The sequence below is a fragment of the Plectropomus leopardus genome, chromosome 5 (assembly GCF_008729295.1).
Source record: "Plectropomus leopardus isolate mb chromosome 5, YSFRI_Pleo_2.0, whole genome shotgun sequence".
Classification (NCBI taxonomy): Eukaryota; Metazoa; Chordata; class Actinopteri; order Perciformes; family Serranidae; genus Plectropomus; species Plectropomus leopardus.
Genome location: NC_056467.1, coordinates 10,658,949 through 10,676,185, shown reverse-complemented (window position 1 = coordinate 10,676,185; position 17,237 = coordinate 10,658,949). Strand labels below are relative to the sequence as shown.

The following is a 17,237-nucleotide window of genomic DNA, read 5'->3' as shown; positions in this document are numbered from 1 at the left end:
TGGATGAAAACAGTTCATACATCACAAGAACACAGCGTCAGAATGACGATTTTTAAAAAAAAAATCTCATCCTACAAGAGAATCCAAAAAGAATGAGACTCAGACTTGGAAACAAGTGCCATGATTTACATGTTTTATATATGATCCGGTTCAAGGTTCAACCTAAATGTACAGAATAGAAATGGTACTAGTTAGCTGAGAGTACAATGTCACTTTACAAATGATATCACCCTTTTTTTTCTCTTTTGGTTCAAGTTAACTCATGTCCACACAGACCATTAGAATAGAAATACATCTGCACATACTGTCAAAAAGATATTAAGATATTTACACAATGTGCAAACCATCAATACCACACTGTTTTAAGTTGATATTGCTTTTTTTCTCACCATTTTAAACTGACAATTCCAGAGACAAAAAAAAAAAAGACAAATTGGTCTTTACTGTTTAAGAGGACGAAAACATGAGGAAAATTAAACCCTGAAAAGAAAGACCATCCATAGCAGTTACCTTGGCAGCACGCTGTACAAACAAGTCAAGATCCATCCACACACAAATGTTACAAAATTAAATAAAAATCAAGTTAATAAGTCAAGAACTATATTCAAGGGAAGTCAGACTTTCCCGTCTTGCATAAGGCATAGCATCTGATGGGCACTGCACGTACACAGCAGTCACCACCAAACCGCTGCTTTACTTCTGAGGTCAATGAATGGGTTAATTTAACATATAAGTAACATGATAAGATCTGCAATAGAACCAATCGCACTACACACGCCTAAAGAGTGAGATGAGAGGAAGATCTACAAAACCTGAAGAGGGACAGACAGTAAACAGCACATACATCCTTCAAAGCACACACGCGCACACACTCTGACAAATAGTGCCTGGTTTTTTGAGTGGTCAGCCTCTGAGAATGGATGGGGGGGGGGGGGTGAGGTTTGCTGTTAACTTGTGAGTGGCTGCGGCTGAGTGGAGGGGGCTCAGCAGCAGCAGAAACACAGTCACTGGGATGTTTGTACCGCTTTGTCTCGTCATCACTTGGTTTTCTCCTCCGAGTGCCTCTGCTGCTGCAGCCGCTTGGCGTAGCTCTGAGCCATGGAGTTGACGATGGAAATGACAAAGTAGCAGACCATGACCAGCACCACCTTCTCAAACACCCACGACAGCCAGTTCTCATCCTGGAAACCCAAAATTAGGGTGCAGATGCCATTAATTAACAACATACAGGCATACTGTAATGTTACGGCATGTGAGCACAAAGATCCAGATATGATGACTAAAATATGAATATTGTTGGCCTTATTAATGGAAGACAATGGTATTCAGATATAAAGAAAGACTAACACCATTTGCAGAATTTAACACAGTGTCTGAAGCCAAAGACTGAAGCAAACTAAAAACTAGAGGTAGACTGATAAAATCTTCTGCAAATATATGTGTGTCGCAGCATATGTTGTCTGATAAATGAGAAATTGCAGAATACTGAAATATATTTTAAAACTATAAAATGTCAAATCAAATCTTAGTCACAATTCTTAAATTACAAAATTGAATTGTCTTTATGTTTATGTGATTATGCGAAGAAAAAAAAGGCCCATATATTATCTAACTTTCTAAAATGTTAAATATAGGTCTTAAAAATCAAGCATCCATTGGACTTTACTAAAAAACAATTTCCAACTCAGATTTTTTTGTTGCTCTTATGTTATCCAATTGTTGGACAGATTTGTAGGCAGAAATTTTAAAGCTTTTAAAATCTTATTTTATTTATTTATTTAGATATTATTATCATTTTACATTTTAAAGCTATCCTGTGCGTCACTTAAAGTCTAGAAACTGACACAAAATGTGCATACACCCCACATACAAATAAATACTCCAATAAAGCTCACATTTTAGTGAATAAGAAAAGATTATCTCTTGAAAATGGTAAAATAGTGGGTTGTTCTTACCGCTGGCGCACTCCCCCCACCATGGTGCAGCTTGTTCCTCTGTGCTTCCAGGTACTGACTGAAGGGCTTCTGGATTGATGGTCCCACTTTGGGCACAGACCTGACATAGCAGCCCCGCATACATCCACACAGAACGGCAAAGAAAAGAGACACCAGAGACACGGAGGAAGAACATTAATAAACATACCCTTTAAGCACCCTTCCTTTGACATGGAGCCCAGAACTGAAGCTTTAGACTCCTGTAAGAGCCTCAAACAGCATTAAAGTCTTCTTTTCCCTGAACACTACACCAAAGGTCCTCACTGATCCTCAAGTCAACCAGCATCCTTGTGACAGCTGAAGGCTGAGGGGCCCATCCTACATGTGGGGCCCATCCTGGAGCATCCACGTCCTCTACCAAATACTGTGAGCAGGAGCAGAGAGCAGAGAGGAATGAAGCAGAAACCCTTCAGTCCTCTTTTATACTCCACAGCTCTCTATAGGAGCCGGTGTCAGCCCCTTCAATCAGGAAGTGAGTCGACATGATGTCATCACCTTTACCACCATTGCTGCCTTCTTGGTGGAAAGATATCTAATCAGGGTGTGCTCATGTCCTTATTTGGCTGTGTGGATTAGCTCACCAGGGGGCCCAATTATCATGGGTACCATTTATCAGTGCATGTCATAAAGAGGCATTGGTGATATAGTTTGACCATTTAGGAAGTGGTGGTACAGTCAAAAGGAATCGCTACATGATGCGACGCTGATCGTTACCATGAAAAGAACAACATGCAGCAGGCTGCTGACACTCAGCCCTCCCGAGTCTATCTCAGGTTAGGACATAAACATGTTGTCTAGACGACAGTAAGCAAAAAAAAAAAAAGAGACGGTTTACTAAACAAAACAGTAAAAGGAAGTGGGTAATTGCTGATTTTAAATAAAGCTAACTAGTTCTGACTGACTCACTCTTGTTATCTCTCACATTTTACATGCAAGCACACAGATACACACACAGCAAGAGCCAAAAAAACATCCTGTATCAGCACTGAAGCAGTCATAGCGAGTCACCAAGGGCCTGAACATCATGGGAAAAAACCTCTGCTTTTATTTTTTTTTTAATCAAAAAGAAACAGGAAACTCAGTGCTACCATATATTCAGATCCAAATATGGTAAAAGTTAATACCTGACTATCGTATACATGGTAAGAGAACATTTATCAGCTAATAGATCAGTAGAGAGCAGTTCTGGCTTTCTTAACATTTTGCCTAATGACAATTTGTGATTGGAAGTACATTAAAAACTTATCTGTATTTTTTGTGGGGGGGGGGGGGGTAATCTAACCATCGTAAATCTTTGGTTAAAATTTAGGATATTACCTTAATTGCTGTAAATTAGCTAAACCTGAAATTAGTTTAACAGTCATCACTTTTTCCCCCATGTCTGTGCTTGCATTTCCCGCCTCGCCGGGGCAAATCTCTCAGTCAAATCTGAACTTGATGAGTCAGATCAACATGTTCAGATGGGACCTCACATGCCTGACCACCAATGCTGCAGAGCTGGATCGCATATGGGGAGGAAAAGCAAAACCTTTGTGTGGAAAAATGCACAATGCATGCCCGTACACCCCTACAGTGAAAGCATTTATCCGTACAGGATCTCCAATCAGTGGTCAAAATGCATCTGAAAATGTTTAGAAATGCACTGCCAACCACAAAACCAGGGGAAAGACAATGACTACATAAAGTATGTGATTAACGCAGTTTTTCTGTCTCACACAAACACACGCACAGAAAGCCACTTACCCAATGAGTGACACCATTTGCTCCACTATGTGCTTGCTGAAGGTTATGATCACAAATAGTTTCTGTAGGACAACAAAGGAGAGATTAACCCCGTTACTTTGTACTTGTACGCTGAAGTAACCAACACACACAGAAAATGTCCCCATTAATAAAATCCTATATTTTTTTTGATATATCAATTTAAGTATTTTACAGGACTTGAGTATTTTAGAGGAACATTTAAGGAAGAATCAAGTCATTATCAAAACAACATAGTGTCACACATGATAGATATATAGTGATAGAGAGACATATATATTTTTTTTAATTTTAGCTACACAGCTGTGGGAAATGAGGCCACATCTGCCACTATCCACAGACATACTAATTACAAAACTCAAACCTGGCAGTAAGCTAAATTTCGAGCTGCGAGGGGTTTTGTGTGGTTTGCAAAGCGCCAAAGTGGGGGGGCCAAACCACAATATTCTTTCTCCGGTCCTGAAACTGATCAGCTTTAAACAGCATGACACATGGCCTCCCGGACAAAATCAGACAGGATATGACACGTGATGCCCAAGAGGTTCAAGGTACAAAAAAGAAAGAAAAAAAAATAATACAAAGAGTCCCCCCTGCAGCCTCTTACCGTCTGCTCAATTTCCTTCTCTCATGTCCACTCTACATCCTCCATAACGCCAGCTGCCCGACGGGCCCCTTTGTCTAAAAGGCCTCAGAGTGAGATCACTGGCTGGTACCACCATGAGATGGATAGGTTTAGTTCGTTAAGACACTCAGCGACTCAGCCACAGACACAGACAGCCTCCTTCAGTATAGGCTTATATTAGTCACCGGTGTGGCAGACTCAACAATACGCTCCGTAATTAACACGGTTTTTTTTATCTAGTGGAGTTGAAAAAATCCAAACTCTTGTTAAAGACTTCTTAAAAGCGTCCTTCCTTTCATCTGGAGCCTGTTTATATGGTCTGGATGTATCCCAAAATTAAAATCAGAATAAGGAATCCCCAAAGGACCCGAGCACCGTCAGAAAGAGTTAACCAGAAGTGAACAATTAGGAGTTTCTCACAGCCCCACCAAGTCATGATCTAAGCTCTAGGTTTGATCTTAGCTCTCCCACACGCTTTTGAGGTTGTGGGCACTGTGAATCAGTCAGCAGTGTATACTCTTTTTTTGCAAGTGTTTTTTGCAGAGTTTTTGACACGGATTACTACAATGTGGAGAAAGAATTGTGATGACATGAGACAAAAGAGTCTTATTTCAAGTCAAGGTGCTGCGTGAGAAAGCGTCCTGTTGTAAATTCAGTTTCTAACCACCTCTGAGAAACCTTTCATTTGAGCTACCGACCTGTATATGCATCTTGATGATGGCTTTCCCAATAAGAGTTGCTCCAAAGAAAGTCCAGAAGGGAACCATGAAATGACCGCATGTTATTCCGGCTAGGTCAAAGAGAGGATTAGGGATCTGAAACAAAAACACACACAAAATATTACCGATTCAGAGTCTTATAAAGTACCTTTGAAACATATGTCAGGTTACAGGTTAATGACCTTCAAAGTGTATTAACACTACAATTACCAATGTTTATTGAAATAGGGAAAGACATCTTGAAAGAGACATTACACTTCAATCATGCATTTATAAAAAATTACAGCCACATTATAAACAACATCCAAACATTTTCAACTTACAGAGGCACAAGCCAAGATCCCAAAAAATCCCACTCTCTGCACCATATGTTGAACTCCCAGTTTAGCTCTTGTGACAAAATCCTGCACAAAGAAAAAAAAATAAAAATAAATAAACAAATGTATTATTACCTTCAGATATGAAGGGGTATGATTGTCTTCAGATTGGACTTTAATGACTCATGGTTTGCAAAACCTGTTCTACCACATTGCAACAAAATGTTCGAAATAAACCGGTGTCTCTAAACACATATCATCCTTTTAATCTTTTCTTAAAATAGCCATGCTCTCGCTTTCAGTGTTTGGTTTTCAACCAAACAAAAGTGTTGTGTGCAATGTTACTACAAGAAAGACAGAGCCTTGTAAAGAGTACTGTGGTTATATACTTGCTATTTCCGAGCACTTTAAGATTTTTTTCTTTAAGAGATTTTTTGGCTGACTTTGGCAGCATTACAACCAAAATCAGTTTGGCACAAAGATGTCGAGGATTGTTTGATCCTATCGCCATCCCTGTGGGGGTGAAATGTCTGTGGTTACATGGTGAAGATCACAGCCGACGCAGGAGGGAGCTTAAGAGGCAGTTTCAAGAACTGGCATCTCATCAATGTTAATTTTGGAAGCAATTTAAATTTTAATTTAGCCTTAAGTCTCCATGATTAAAATTCATATCAGTTTTCATCTTCAAACCCGACTCATTTTCAGTCATGCTGATTGTGTTTGTAGTCAATATTTGTGGTGCTTATTTTTCTTTATTCAGAATGTTGTTATCCACATCACAAAAAACCCAAAGATGTTGCACTGACGCTAACAAGTAACTAGTTCTGATTCTTTTATTTTTCATGTTTGTTTAAATGTATGCCATCCCTTACCACTAAGGTCATTTTAGTTCAATGTAGTCCATGCCACTAAAATTTAAATACAATTAAATCATTTATTTCATTTTTTTGTATTTTTGGAAGTGCTTTTCTTTATTTAAAAAAAATACTAAAAGTCTATTGGTCTGAACACTCTTCTTTACTTTTCAATTAACTTGAGAATCCTGATCATAACACCACAGACCTTTATGAGCCTGTTAACACCTGGTATTAACGTGCGTTACAGTGATCCCAACACAAGTGGACAACCGAGACTCATCGCCCTTTATGCCTGTGTCTATCATGCGTCTCTAGCTTATGCTACTGAGTAGCCTTTGTCACTTACCCTCGAGACACAAAGGGCCCTGCACAATTATTATTTCAAAGTCTTGCAAGCTGCTTGATATGTTAAAGGTTGTCTGTAACTTACAGCTGGAGACATTGCTGTCAGCAGAATTCAACACATCTCCTTCCACAGAGCAAAACGATGGATGGTCACGCAACATTTCATCAAACTCGTTGCGAAGTGAGAAAGTTAATGTATAGAGTGTTAGCGCACAGCTACCAGAACAACAAACACATCCTCCATTGATGATGTAGTCCTTGTCAGGGATTTATTAGCATTTACACTACAAAAGATGTAAGGTGAAATGCATTTCAGGCTACTTCAGCAAGTTGTTTGAGTCACCTGATCACAGAGCGCCCTGGTGGTTGTTTACACTTGTGTTAAGTGTCGTCCACTTGTGATCACATCACCAAAAAAGCATGTTAATACCAGGTATAAACAGGTCCTTACTAAGTAATGTACTTCTCTTTTATGAGATTTCGTGTGACATTCGTTCCAGTGAATCATGTGTTCCTGAGATCTTAAGTGCTTATGACTCGTCTGTGAGATTGTTACTTTGAAAACCTCTGACAAATGCACATGTGGATGTATCCTGAATACATCCCCATGATGAAAGACATGTGATGCGAGGTTTGCCTCTTTAGTCCATTCAGCTAAGATGCAGTGAAGGGAAAACAGATCGAGGAGACAATGTACACAATTCCTGATTCCTGTTGCCGCTGCTGACTCAGCATCTGATCTCAGCCGTCTCTCCAGTCATGTGAGCTTGGTTACTGACAGAACTGTCTGTCATTCAAATTAGAGGCCGGTGAAAAGAGAGGAGAAGGGAGGGAAGGAGGGAGGCAGAGGGAGCGAAGCCCGAGGGATGATTAAAGGGGGAGCTGTGCTCAGGGTGACTCACCCACGAACAGACAGATTTACTGGAAGTGAAAGGAGTGGCTTCACTGAAGTCACATGGCACTTTAAGACCAATCACTGGACAGTGGCTCCTGGTCAGTTGTGCATTATAAAGATGAGGCCAAATGAAATATGATCATCATCATCATATTGGCTGGGTTAGTAAAGAGTAAACACCTGTCTGATATGGAACCAAACAGAGGGACAGATACTCTGATACTCAGTGCAGTTCCTGTGTTTTTACAATATAGCAAGAGGTTGAGTTTGGGCTACAATTCACACTAAATATGAAAATTTGGGGGATAAGTCACTTAAAATGTATGTGCAGTTTTTTTGTGTTTGTACTCTTTTAATATTCATAAAATGACAAATAAAAAAACGATACACCCTAATCAAGGTGTCACCTTCAAATTAAATGAAAGGCATATCTGAGGTGGGTAATACCTTTTCAATCTTTATACAAAATATTTGTTGTTTTTGTGTGCCCATGTATTTGACCTGCAATGGAAAGAGGTAACATTGGAAAGGATCAAACCAAATGGTCTCAAAACAGATCAGGGTGTCTATGGGTACCAGGCACACAATTTAAGGCTTTTTAAGACCTTTTCAATTTAATTTCCAACTAAATTTATTTTGACAAATAATATTTTTCTTATTCAAGCATTGCAGGTAAGTATAAAGGTGAGTAGTATATATATATGTTGTCCCGTGTAGAGGTAGGTTTTATTTAGGAATATGGTTATTTCGAGTAAGTTAGGGGTAACAGGTAAGCACAAGTATAAAGTCAAAAGACAGGATCAGATTCAGTAGTCAATTTAAAGATTTGTAACATCAAATCTGGACTTTCACACAGAAGAGCTTGAAACAATTGGACAAAAGGAAACATAGTTGGATAAATGACATGAGGTAAAATGTTTGTTGAAATTCAAATTTAAGACAACTTCATGAGTTCTGGCACCTTATATCTATTAGTTGAATTAAAGACATTTTAAGTCTTTTTAAAGGACCTGCAGACACCCTGCAGATGTGTATTTGTGTAACTCTGACCTGAGCATCCTCAGCCTGCTCCAGCATCTCCTCAAACTCCTCATAGTCTTCATCCTCTGGATCAGCTCCTGACTGACGAGCTGCTCTGGCCATGAAATATGGAGGCAGCTCTCCGATGGCAGTTCCGGCCCCCTAAATCAGCATAATTAAAAAATATTTTATGTCAGCTCTTCCCACATTCACAGACAAGCAACTATTCATGCCACGATCAACTTCTGAATTTGGTACACGTGACTGCTTTGTGTAATGTAATGCAAACTTCTGCTGTGTGTGAGGACAAGCTTTTTAAGTCCTGTGAGCATTATAACTTTTTGCCGCAGTGTAAGCATGTTGGAATGAGGGAGTCCCAATTCTTGGAGAAGTTTGAAGCTGTCACAGTGCCACGCAATGCTGGCACTGCCAAACATTCTTGCCATTTTTCAGTGTGGATCACAGCATTGTCTCTGTATTCAAGCTACGACTCACCCACATGCAGGCCTCCAGGCGGACCTTTGACATGATTGAGAAGAGGGAGATGCTTCCCGCCACCCCTCCACCTTGGGGGCAGACAATCTGGTCTGGGTACGGAGGCTCCGGGAAGTCTGTGGAGCCACACTCGTATGCCGCCAAGGTTACTGATGCTATATGAGGACCCTGAGAGGGAAGTGAGACAAATAGTTTTGAAGAGCTGCTTCAATAGACTGGAAACCACTGGGACATCTATTGGCACTAGCACATGCAGTCATTTTGTCCAACATGTGTCATGAAATACTTGGACATGTGCCCACTTGCTGAATGCTGCAAATATTGTAGCTTTGGGGGGTTGTTGAGCAATGGGATAAAAAAACACACTCAATCTGCAGTGGTTTTGAGTAAAAGGATATTTTAGCTTTTGTTGAATATTTCAAATGATGTATTGAAGTCTTGTATCTCAAAATCTTGAATATTCCCATAGGCAGGTATTTTAATTGGAGAGAAGTAGTAGTAGAAGTATTGTTTGTAATGTCAGTCATTATACTCACACTTAGTTGCCAGATTATTAGGTACACGTAGCACAGAGCTCTTTTATTAGACTGGGTTAATTTTAGCTAACTTTACTTAATAAATTGGCAACTGAGTGTATTAACGGTTTATCTGTTGTCCACATCTGTGGAACAGCCTGCCTGAAGACGTGAGTGCAGCAGAGAGTGATATTTTTCGAGGCAATCTCAAGACCTACCTTTCCAGTCTGGCTTTTAATTGAACTTTACCTACAGTACTTATTTATTAATTATAAATTTTAGTCTATTTAACTGGTTGGTATATTATTGTACTTAACATATTTATTTATTATTTTGTATTGTTATACTATCATTTGCCTGCTATCTAGTGTTTAGGGTATTTTACTTACTTGTTTATAATTATGTTATATTATATTATAAGTTGTATCTTATCTCTGGTGTTTCCTCACTTATGGTAGCATTTCCTCAGTTCCTCGTTTTAATGAGTACTCGTATTTTAGCGCTTTATTTAATAACAGTCTTACTTTTTTTATCCATGGGTCTGTGTGATAGTGTGTGTTGTGGGGGGAGTCCTTCAGAAACGATGTATTATTTTGTTGCACAGACCTACACAAGTATAAAATCAATCTGCTGTTGAATTATCAAAAGCAGCTTGTGTGCTAACAGACTCCTCTTCTCACAGGTACAGACACACACCAACAGTAGCTGAGTCACAGTCTCTCTGACAGGCAGGTATGTCACCATTTATCATTGTAAAGACTTCTGGTTAGGCCCAGCCACCTGGCCTCAATAACAGTTGGCCCACCTGTAACTACAAAACAGCTACTCCATTATGCCTCCTCAGAGTGATACAGGCAACACTGACAGTAAATGGACAGCACACAATTAGTCTGTGTTGACTGCAATGCCCCCCCCCCACCATAACTCTCCACCCCACTAAGTCTGAGCACACAAGAGGCTTCTTTAATTTACACAACAGTCTGCTTCAGACCAAACAGACAGCATTTCTTCATGACACACAAGTGTTAACACGGAAAGACTGAGCTGTGAGTCAAACTGTGAAACTAATTCTGATACTAATCTGACAGATTATACAATGGCCCCCCGGTGAACTTCTTTGTCTACCGATGTCAGCAAACCACTTTGCATACAGAGCAGATAAACCACTTTTTTACCAGGACCAAGTGGATTTCAATAAACACCCATCGAATGAAAAAAGTTCCAAACTATTTTGATTTAACAGCACATTTACTTGGCAAAAGCACTGATAGTGGTCCCTGAAGAAGCAATCCACAATACTTAAGTGTTGGATGGACCACTGACAATTATTTGGTTTTTAAAGCCTTACCAGTAATGAGTCTAAATATGCAGAGGTTGCTGGGAAGGTGACACAACAGGAAGAGCCACAGGGTCATAAAAATAGTTTAGCCCCTTAGCAGCATGAATGAATCCAGGAAATTTCACGCCAATCTGCTTTGACATTTTGACCTCTGGATGGTGAAAGAAAGAAGTTGTAGGGTGTGGTTCCTGTGTATCACCCAAAAATGTTACTAATCCTTTGGCATCATGAACAACCACAGCTTATTTTGTGGAAATCCAGCAATTAGTTTGCAAAACAACTGGTATGAGTTGAATTTAATTTTGACTGATAGTAGCATTCAGTTACCAAAATATCCAGATAACTAGTATCAACATCATTATCTTTTGCTCCCATTCAGACATTCATTCCTATAACTCCGGGGGCGTCTGAAAGAAGTTTTAATTGAATGGTCATCTTATAATAGACACATCTCTTATCCCAATCATAATATTATGACTAGAGTCCAGCACTTAGATACACAGCAATGACCTCCAAAACATCATGATGAATCATAAGCTCATGCTGCAGAGTGAATCCCCTTTCCCATGAGCATCATGATCTCATTCTCTCTATGGGGCTATCTATTAATGCCTTGGGCTTGACTTAAATTCACAGTGTAACTCTGCTTGTGAGACATGTGTTTTTTCCCTCAAAATGAATACCGCGGGTTTCCTGTATGTGGCTGACATCAACACTGAGTGGGCAGCAGTGAAAGGAGCTGTTGCACTGTGAGCATAATGTTTTAGTGAGCAGTAAGAAAGAAAATTGTCTTCTTATGAGCAGAGGGCTGATATCATGTAGCCAGCGATGTAAATAAGGCATTTACTTTCATGTGAAAAAATGTGAGATGGTCACAAAGGTTTAGGAAAATCCACAAGGGGGGACTGGCAGCTTGACAGACTGTGTCACTCCCATGCATCAACATCATTCTCAATAGAAAGGTATGCCATTTCCACAACACCCACACCCAGGGTTAATAGCAACCTGATGGCTCTTCTACACCATGCCTTTTTGACATGGGTTTTGGAGGGTTTTACAAGGGCATAAGTAGGCTTGGGCAGTAGGTTTTTTCATACCTTCCTCACATTTTACTGGAATACATGGTATATGGTGACATTTGTGTAAAAATAAAACATACAAGCTGACAGAAGTCATTGTAGTATGCAAGTCATTATCTGGCCTACAATATATACAATACATTGTTTCTAATATGCCTTTAGCCTACTTAGACAAGTCTCAAGAGGTTAAATACTCATGGTTTACAAATTAATGAATAGATAGGAAATAAGCACTCTTCTTGCCGTGGCAGATGCCGACACATCAGTGGGCTGAGCAGAGATGAGGTGTTAAATAAAATCATGGGCATTTATTTTTTTTTTTATTTCTAGTCCTGTAACATTATCCCCACCACTCACAGTCGCCATCTTTCTAAGCATGGCTGTTTGATCGAACTACAGAGGCTGACCTCTGCTGGCACGTGGTGTGCATTACAATACATCACCTCAGTACGGCGCTGTCATATCAGTTCAATAGAAAGAAGAGTGTCTGTTTCTTGGATAGCACTGAAAACCATACCTTCAGGATTTCAAAATATCCGCAGAGTAATGAATTACCTTGATACTGCCCAAGCCCTGGTGCAAGTGTGTGTAAAATGAAAGCTAAAGGAAATGCTATATAATCTGAAGGGGAATAAGATAAAGGATGCTGGGAAAGGTCTAAGAGAGATCGCTAGCTTGAGCAGAAGGCAGGAGGTGCAACACAGAGGAACTGGGAAAAAACAAGTGAGCTGAACCATTATTTCAACACATTTGATTTTTCTATCCTCCACCTCTCCAAAAGCACTGATCCACAGCTACAACCTCTCAAACATGCTATCGATACCAATAGTACCTCTGGTCAATCAATGATGAAAAGTTGAGGGTTATTCAAAGCACGAGAATGTGTCGACTTGGGCAACAAGAACCGCCTCTAACTCCAATGGCAAAAATGAGACACAGAATAATTTTCCTGAATTTCAAAAGAATGGGTTTACCAAAGTGTCTAAATGAAAGACTTTACTGCTTTAATAGCATTATAGGAGTAACTAGAATTTTGGGAAGACTGGCTTCCTTTTTACTGTCTATACACAATGTTTCTGGTGAGAATTTTTAACAATTTTCAAGTGTACGATATCAGTTTGAGTAACACAGAAGAGACTTTATCAAATGACCCTAGGCCATCAAATGCTTATGGGACAAATGCTAATCAAAGTGCTTCTTAAAATAGTCTCCATTGCAAAAGCAAAAGCTGGTAAGTGTTTATAAATAAATTAGAAAAATGCCAGGTTTTTCCATAGGGAGATGACATTGCTGGCTCATAGAGAGAAACATCCCTCACACAGGGAGGGGAGGGAGGGTGAGGTCACCCTTGTTCACCTTGGTATTATATAAACACACACAGAATAAGTATGCACACAAGTACACATACAGACACAATATAAAGTTGCATTGCTGTTGGACAAAGAATATAAAGTAACTGAAGACAACAGAAGACAATGGCATTACTCAGACAAACGCATGGTGAGCTGTAAGGCATTAATAGAAGGAGTGCACATCATCTCTGAAAAACAGGAAGGTCACTATAACATCTTTCCCATTATTTCGTTATGATGGAAACAGTTGAGTCAGCTGACCCACATCTGCACAAGTTTTACAGAACAGAAGCCACATCATCAGAATAAAGCGAACTCTGTTACACTCTTTTTTATTTGCTATGTTCTCCTTTTTTTTACCGCAGCCAAGACAAATGACACAGATTTCGGTGACTCAGTCATATAGTCATTCTGTGAGTGCCTGTCAGGGAAAATTACACTTTACTTTTGGTTAACCTTGGAAAGACTGGTGACAAAATGGAACAAGTTTGAAGAAGTTTAGGACAATGATTATGAAGTGTAACGCCATCCTCTGGCAACTACAGGCATTGACACACAAGAGCTTTTATGTCCTTTATGGAGGTATACTGTATCTGGAAGAAAATATTGTTTGGTGAATTAGATGTAATTTATATCGGATTAAACAGCCAGTATATTACAGATACACACAGGACATCCTGAGTGCAGCTGATCAGATAATGATGGTAACTAGTTTCTCCTTAGAGCTGTTATCATTCTGCAGCCTCTGACTGTTGAGACATGGGTTGCATGTGGGCAAGCTGAGTCTATTTTTCCAGAAACACAAACAAAGCAATGGCTATTATAATGACAAAAGCATGTGGATGATTAGATATGATTGTGATTTAAGTGGAAATTGACATGTTTTTTTAATCTCTGCCAGGCGTAAGTCTGGGGGCGAGTATGTGTTTGGTCTGGTGTGTGAGTATGTAAATATGTCTTCCGTGGACAATCTCGAAAACAACTGGACCGATCAGCATCATTTTTTTGTGTGCACATTTATGACTCTGTGTTCAAGGATCTCTGGTAGTTGTTTTATTGACTGTTTTATACTGTCAGTGCCTGCTAACTCCTCACTCCACTTAGTTTTCCAAAATTAGCTTGGCTGACAATAAGCAGTTGACATGTCTGCTTCCATCATGGCTGAAAAAACTGACATCTATAATAAATAGTTTGGTATCATTTTGAAAAAGAGCATCTGCAGATGCAGGTTTGCAGGGCGAAGAGCCGACCATCTTTTCTAGTTGTGCATGTTTTTGTGTGCACTTACAGTGTGCAGGTAGGCATCTGAATTACGTAATTGCTGACAGACAATTCCTAATATATTGTTTGGTGAATACAATTACACACTGCTCAATTAAATAACATTTCATCAACATAAACAAAAGCTGATTTAAAATTATTTAGAGCTGTACAGTAGGTGCCTTTATAAAGTCTTAATATATGTTGCTCATTTTAAAATTGCATGTTTTTGAAGTCACAGTGCCCTCAGAGTGAGGTGGTTTTCTTCTATTTTAATGTTTTGTCATGCATCCTACTGGGATTGCAGCACTTTGTTGATGCAGTGCAGACTGTTGATGTTTCTTTCATATCATTTTTCTAGTGTTTGCGAGTGTATCTGTATTCTGTACTAAACCACTTAAAGTACTGGTGTACACTTTTGCCAAATCATAAGAAAGTGTTATCTTACCAGATAGAGGAGAAAGGTGTGCAGGCCAGTCCCAAGACCTACTGAGGACAGGATCCCGAGGCCTACCCAGTAGGCACACCATAGGAACCTCTTCTCCAGGTACTTAACATACTTCAGTGAAAAAAGAAAAATAAAACAGTTTAGAAGGAAGTGGACACCAGAAGTGATTATTCAATTATGTGTGTTCTTAAAGTACAGTTTTAATACTTTTAGTTCTTGTCTTTCATTGTCTGTTTAAGATAGTCTTGCAATTCTCTTAAATTTAATACATTAAGAGCTCATGAGGTGTAGTCATGTGATGATTATGGCCAAAAGAGTAGCTTTTCATTATTTTAATCAATGTCAGCTGTTTAAAAGGGAAAGATTTTAGTGAGGTAATTTTGACTATACAATGAGATTTAAAAAAATATATGCAAATTGAAGTGATTAAATATTAAATTATTATTACAAATGTGAATAGTCTATAAAGATGTGGTGATGCTTCAACTGAACTATAACGGATCACAGCACAGAGGAATTTGTCAGCATACTTTCAACCAACTCACTATATGATCAAGGGTTACTTGACAGCAGTGCAGACCTCATTATCTCCCAACATAAGCTTTCTTCTAGGAACGTTTTTAAGCAGATAAAGAGTGACTTATCGTTAACCTTTGAACAGGCTGGTGATGGAGCAATGGTGTTGATTATTAACATCACTAAAAAAACAATCAGTTGAGCCTTACATGTTGGTGTGCTCCCTCAGTGGAGTAGGCGATGGAGAAAAGAGAACATAACACCAAAACAAAGAACACTGGACCTCGTTGTTGCCAAAGCCTGAACAGAGAGAAAACAAAATGTTGATAAGGAAAAAAGTTCCAAACATACAACCTGGAAAGGGTGATACATTTGCTTATCATCCTTTATATTCTAGAGCATCCTTTTTTAAATTATTATTTACATCAAAGGGTATGTCTGCTTTACCAACTGGTGAGCAATACAGAGTCAAACAACGATCAAATAAGAGGTCACAAGCTTTATCCTTGCAAAAGTAGGGTGTCACTAAAGACACACATGGAAAAACGTTTTCAACTTCTTACTTAAGTGTCCACTCCTTTAGCATAATAAGAGTCTCCAGAAGGAAATAATGTAGTGTGGTGACAGGCCTCCTCCATAGCACCAGAGACAGGCGATCCTCCTTATCTTTCTGTCGCCTCTCTCTTACTGATGCATCTGGAGAACAAACAAAATTGCAATTATCCTCACATTCTGTAATACATGTATCTATATCAATTACTACATACTGTTTAACTGGTAACATGCTACATGTGACATCAACAAGTCTGTGTCTTGTTCTATTGTAGCTCGAGTTATTTGGACCTTGGGAAACTGAAAGCAATATAACATGAGTCAAGGTTTTTATGATCTCTTCAAACCATGTGGTGGAGATTGCACAAGCTACACTGTTCAGGGACATTTCGAACATGTGTATTTACTTGTCTGCTCTACATTTACAGAGCTGAAGTTCACCAACCTGTCGACTTGCCATTCTGTTTGTCTTTAGCTCCCGCACGTTTCTGTGGCTGTTCACAGCTCGCTCCATTGGCTGCCATGTCAATCAGGATTTTAGCGGGTCAGGCAGTCTGGGAGGAAAGAGAGAGATAACGTGGTGTCTATTGTTTTGCTTCCGAATGACCTTCCAACTGACAATTTGACAGACGCTGTCATGAAAGCAATAAAACATCAGCCTGCCAATGCGAATATTTTGTCAACGGACGTTCAAATTACATGACAAATTAAGTTACAGAAAGAAAATATCACACTACGCGATAAGACACACGCAAAATATAATCGACTGCTTCGTGAAAATGACCTCTATGCTTAAATGAAGTAACCGACGTTCAGTAGGTCAATCTGTAACAAGATATGGTGCTAAATGCGTGCACATCATCATCCACATGCTAACCGGTTAGCCAATAAGCTAATGGGTAAGCTGGTGACGTTAGCGGTTTCTACGTCGAAATATACGTTTAAATAAATAACGAGTCCCCTTACTTGTGGAGTGATATGTAAAAATGTTCCTCGTCGTTGTGCTATTATAGTATTAACAAAATATACTCCCAATAGAGGGGTAACAGAGCGATGTTTGGTAAAATCATATGACAGTCGTACCTATTTCCTGTCCTCCTCACCCGGAAACGAACGTTGGACGTGTTAAAGTAAAAGCAGTGTTGCGGTTC

General features: G+C 39.3%; 1 protein-coding gene across 3 annotated transcripts; it reads right to left on the bottom strand.

The window, feature by feature from the left end:
• Positions 1–119: 119 nt before the first annotated feature.
• vmp1 (vacuole membrane protein 1) lies at positions 120–17,201 on the bottom strand. 3 transcript variants are annotated; one of them, XM_042487139.1, is made up of 12 exons: positions 17,170–17,201; positions 16,532–16,640; positions 16,098–16,230; positions 15,744–15,834; positions 15,019–15,129; positions 9,026–9,193; positions 8,561–8,692; positions 5,420–5,500; positions 5,076–5,192; positions 3,738–3,799; positions 1,956–2,055; positions 120–1,181 (listed from the first exon to the last, which is right to left on the bottom strand). In XM_042487139.1, the coding sequence occupies exons 2-12, from the start codon at positions 16,608–16,610 to the stop codon at positions 1,038–1,040; spliced, it is 1,218 nt and encodes a 405-aa protein (XP_042343073.1). In that variant the 5' UTR covers positions 16,611–16,640; positions 17,170–17,201; the 3' UTR covers positions 120–1,037. The 3 variants fall into 3 exon arrangements, with proteins under 3 accessions (XP_042343073.1, XP_042343072.1, XP_042343074.1); XM_042487138.1 differs by having other exon boundaries at positions 17,053–17,178; XM_042487140.1 differs by having other exon boundaries at positions 16,544–16,640; positions 17,053–17,178.
• Positions 17,202–17,237: the final 36 nt, after the last annotated feature.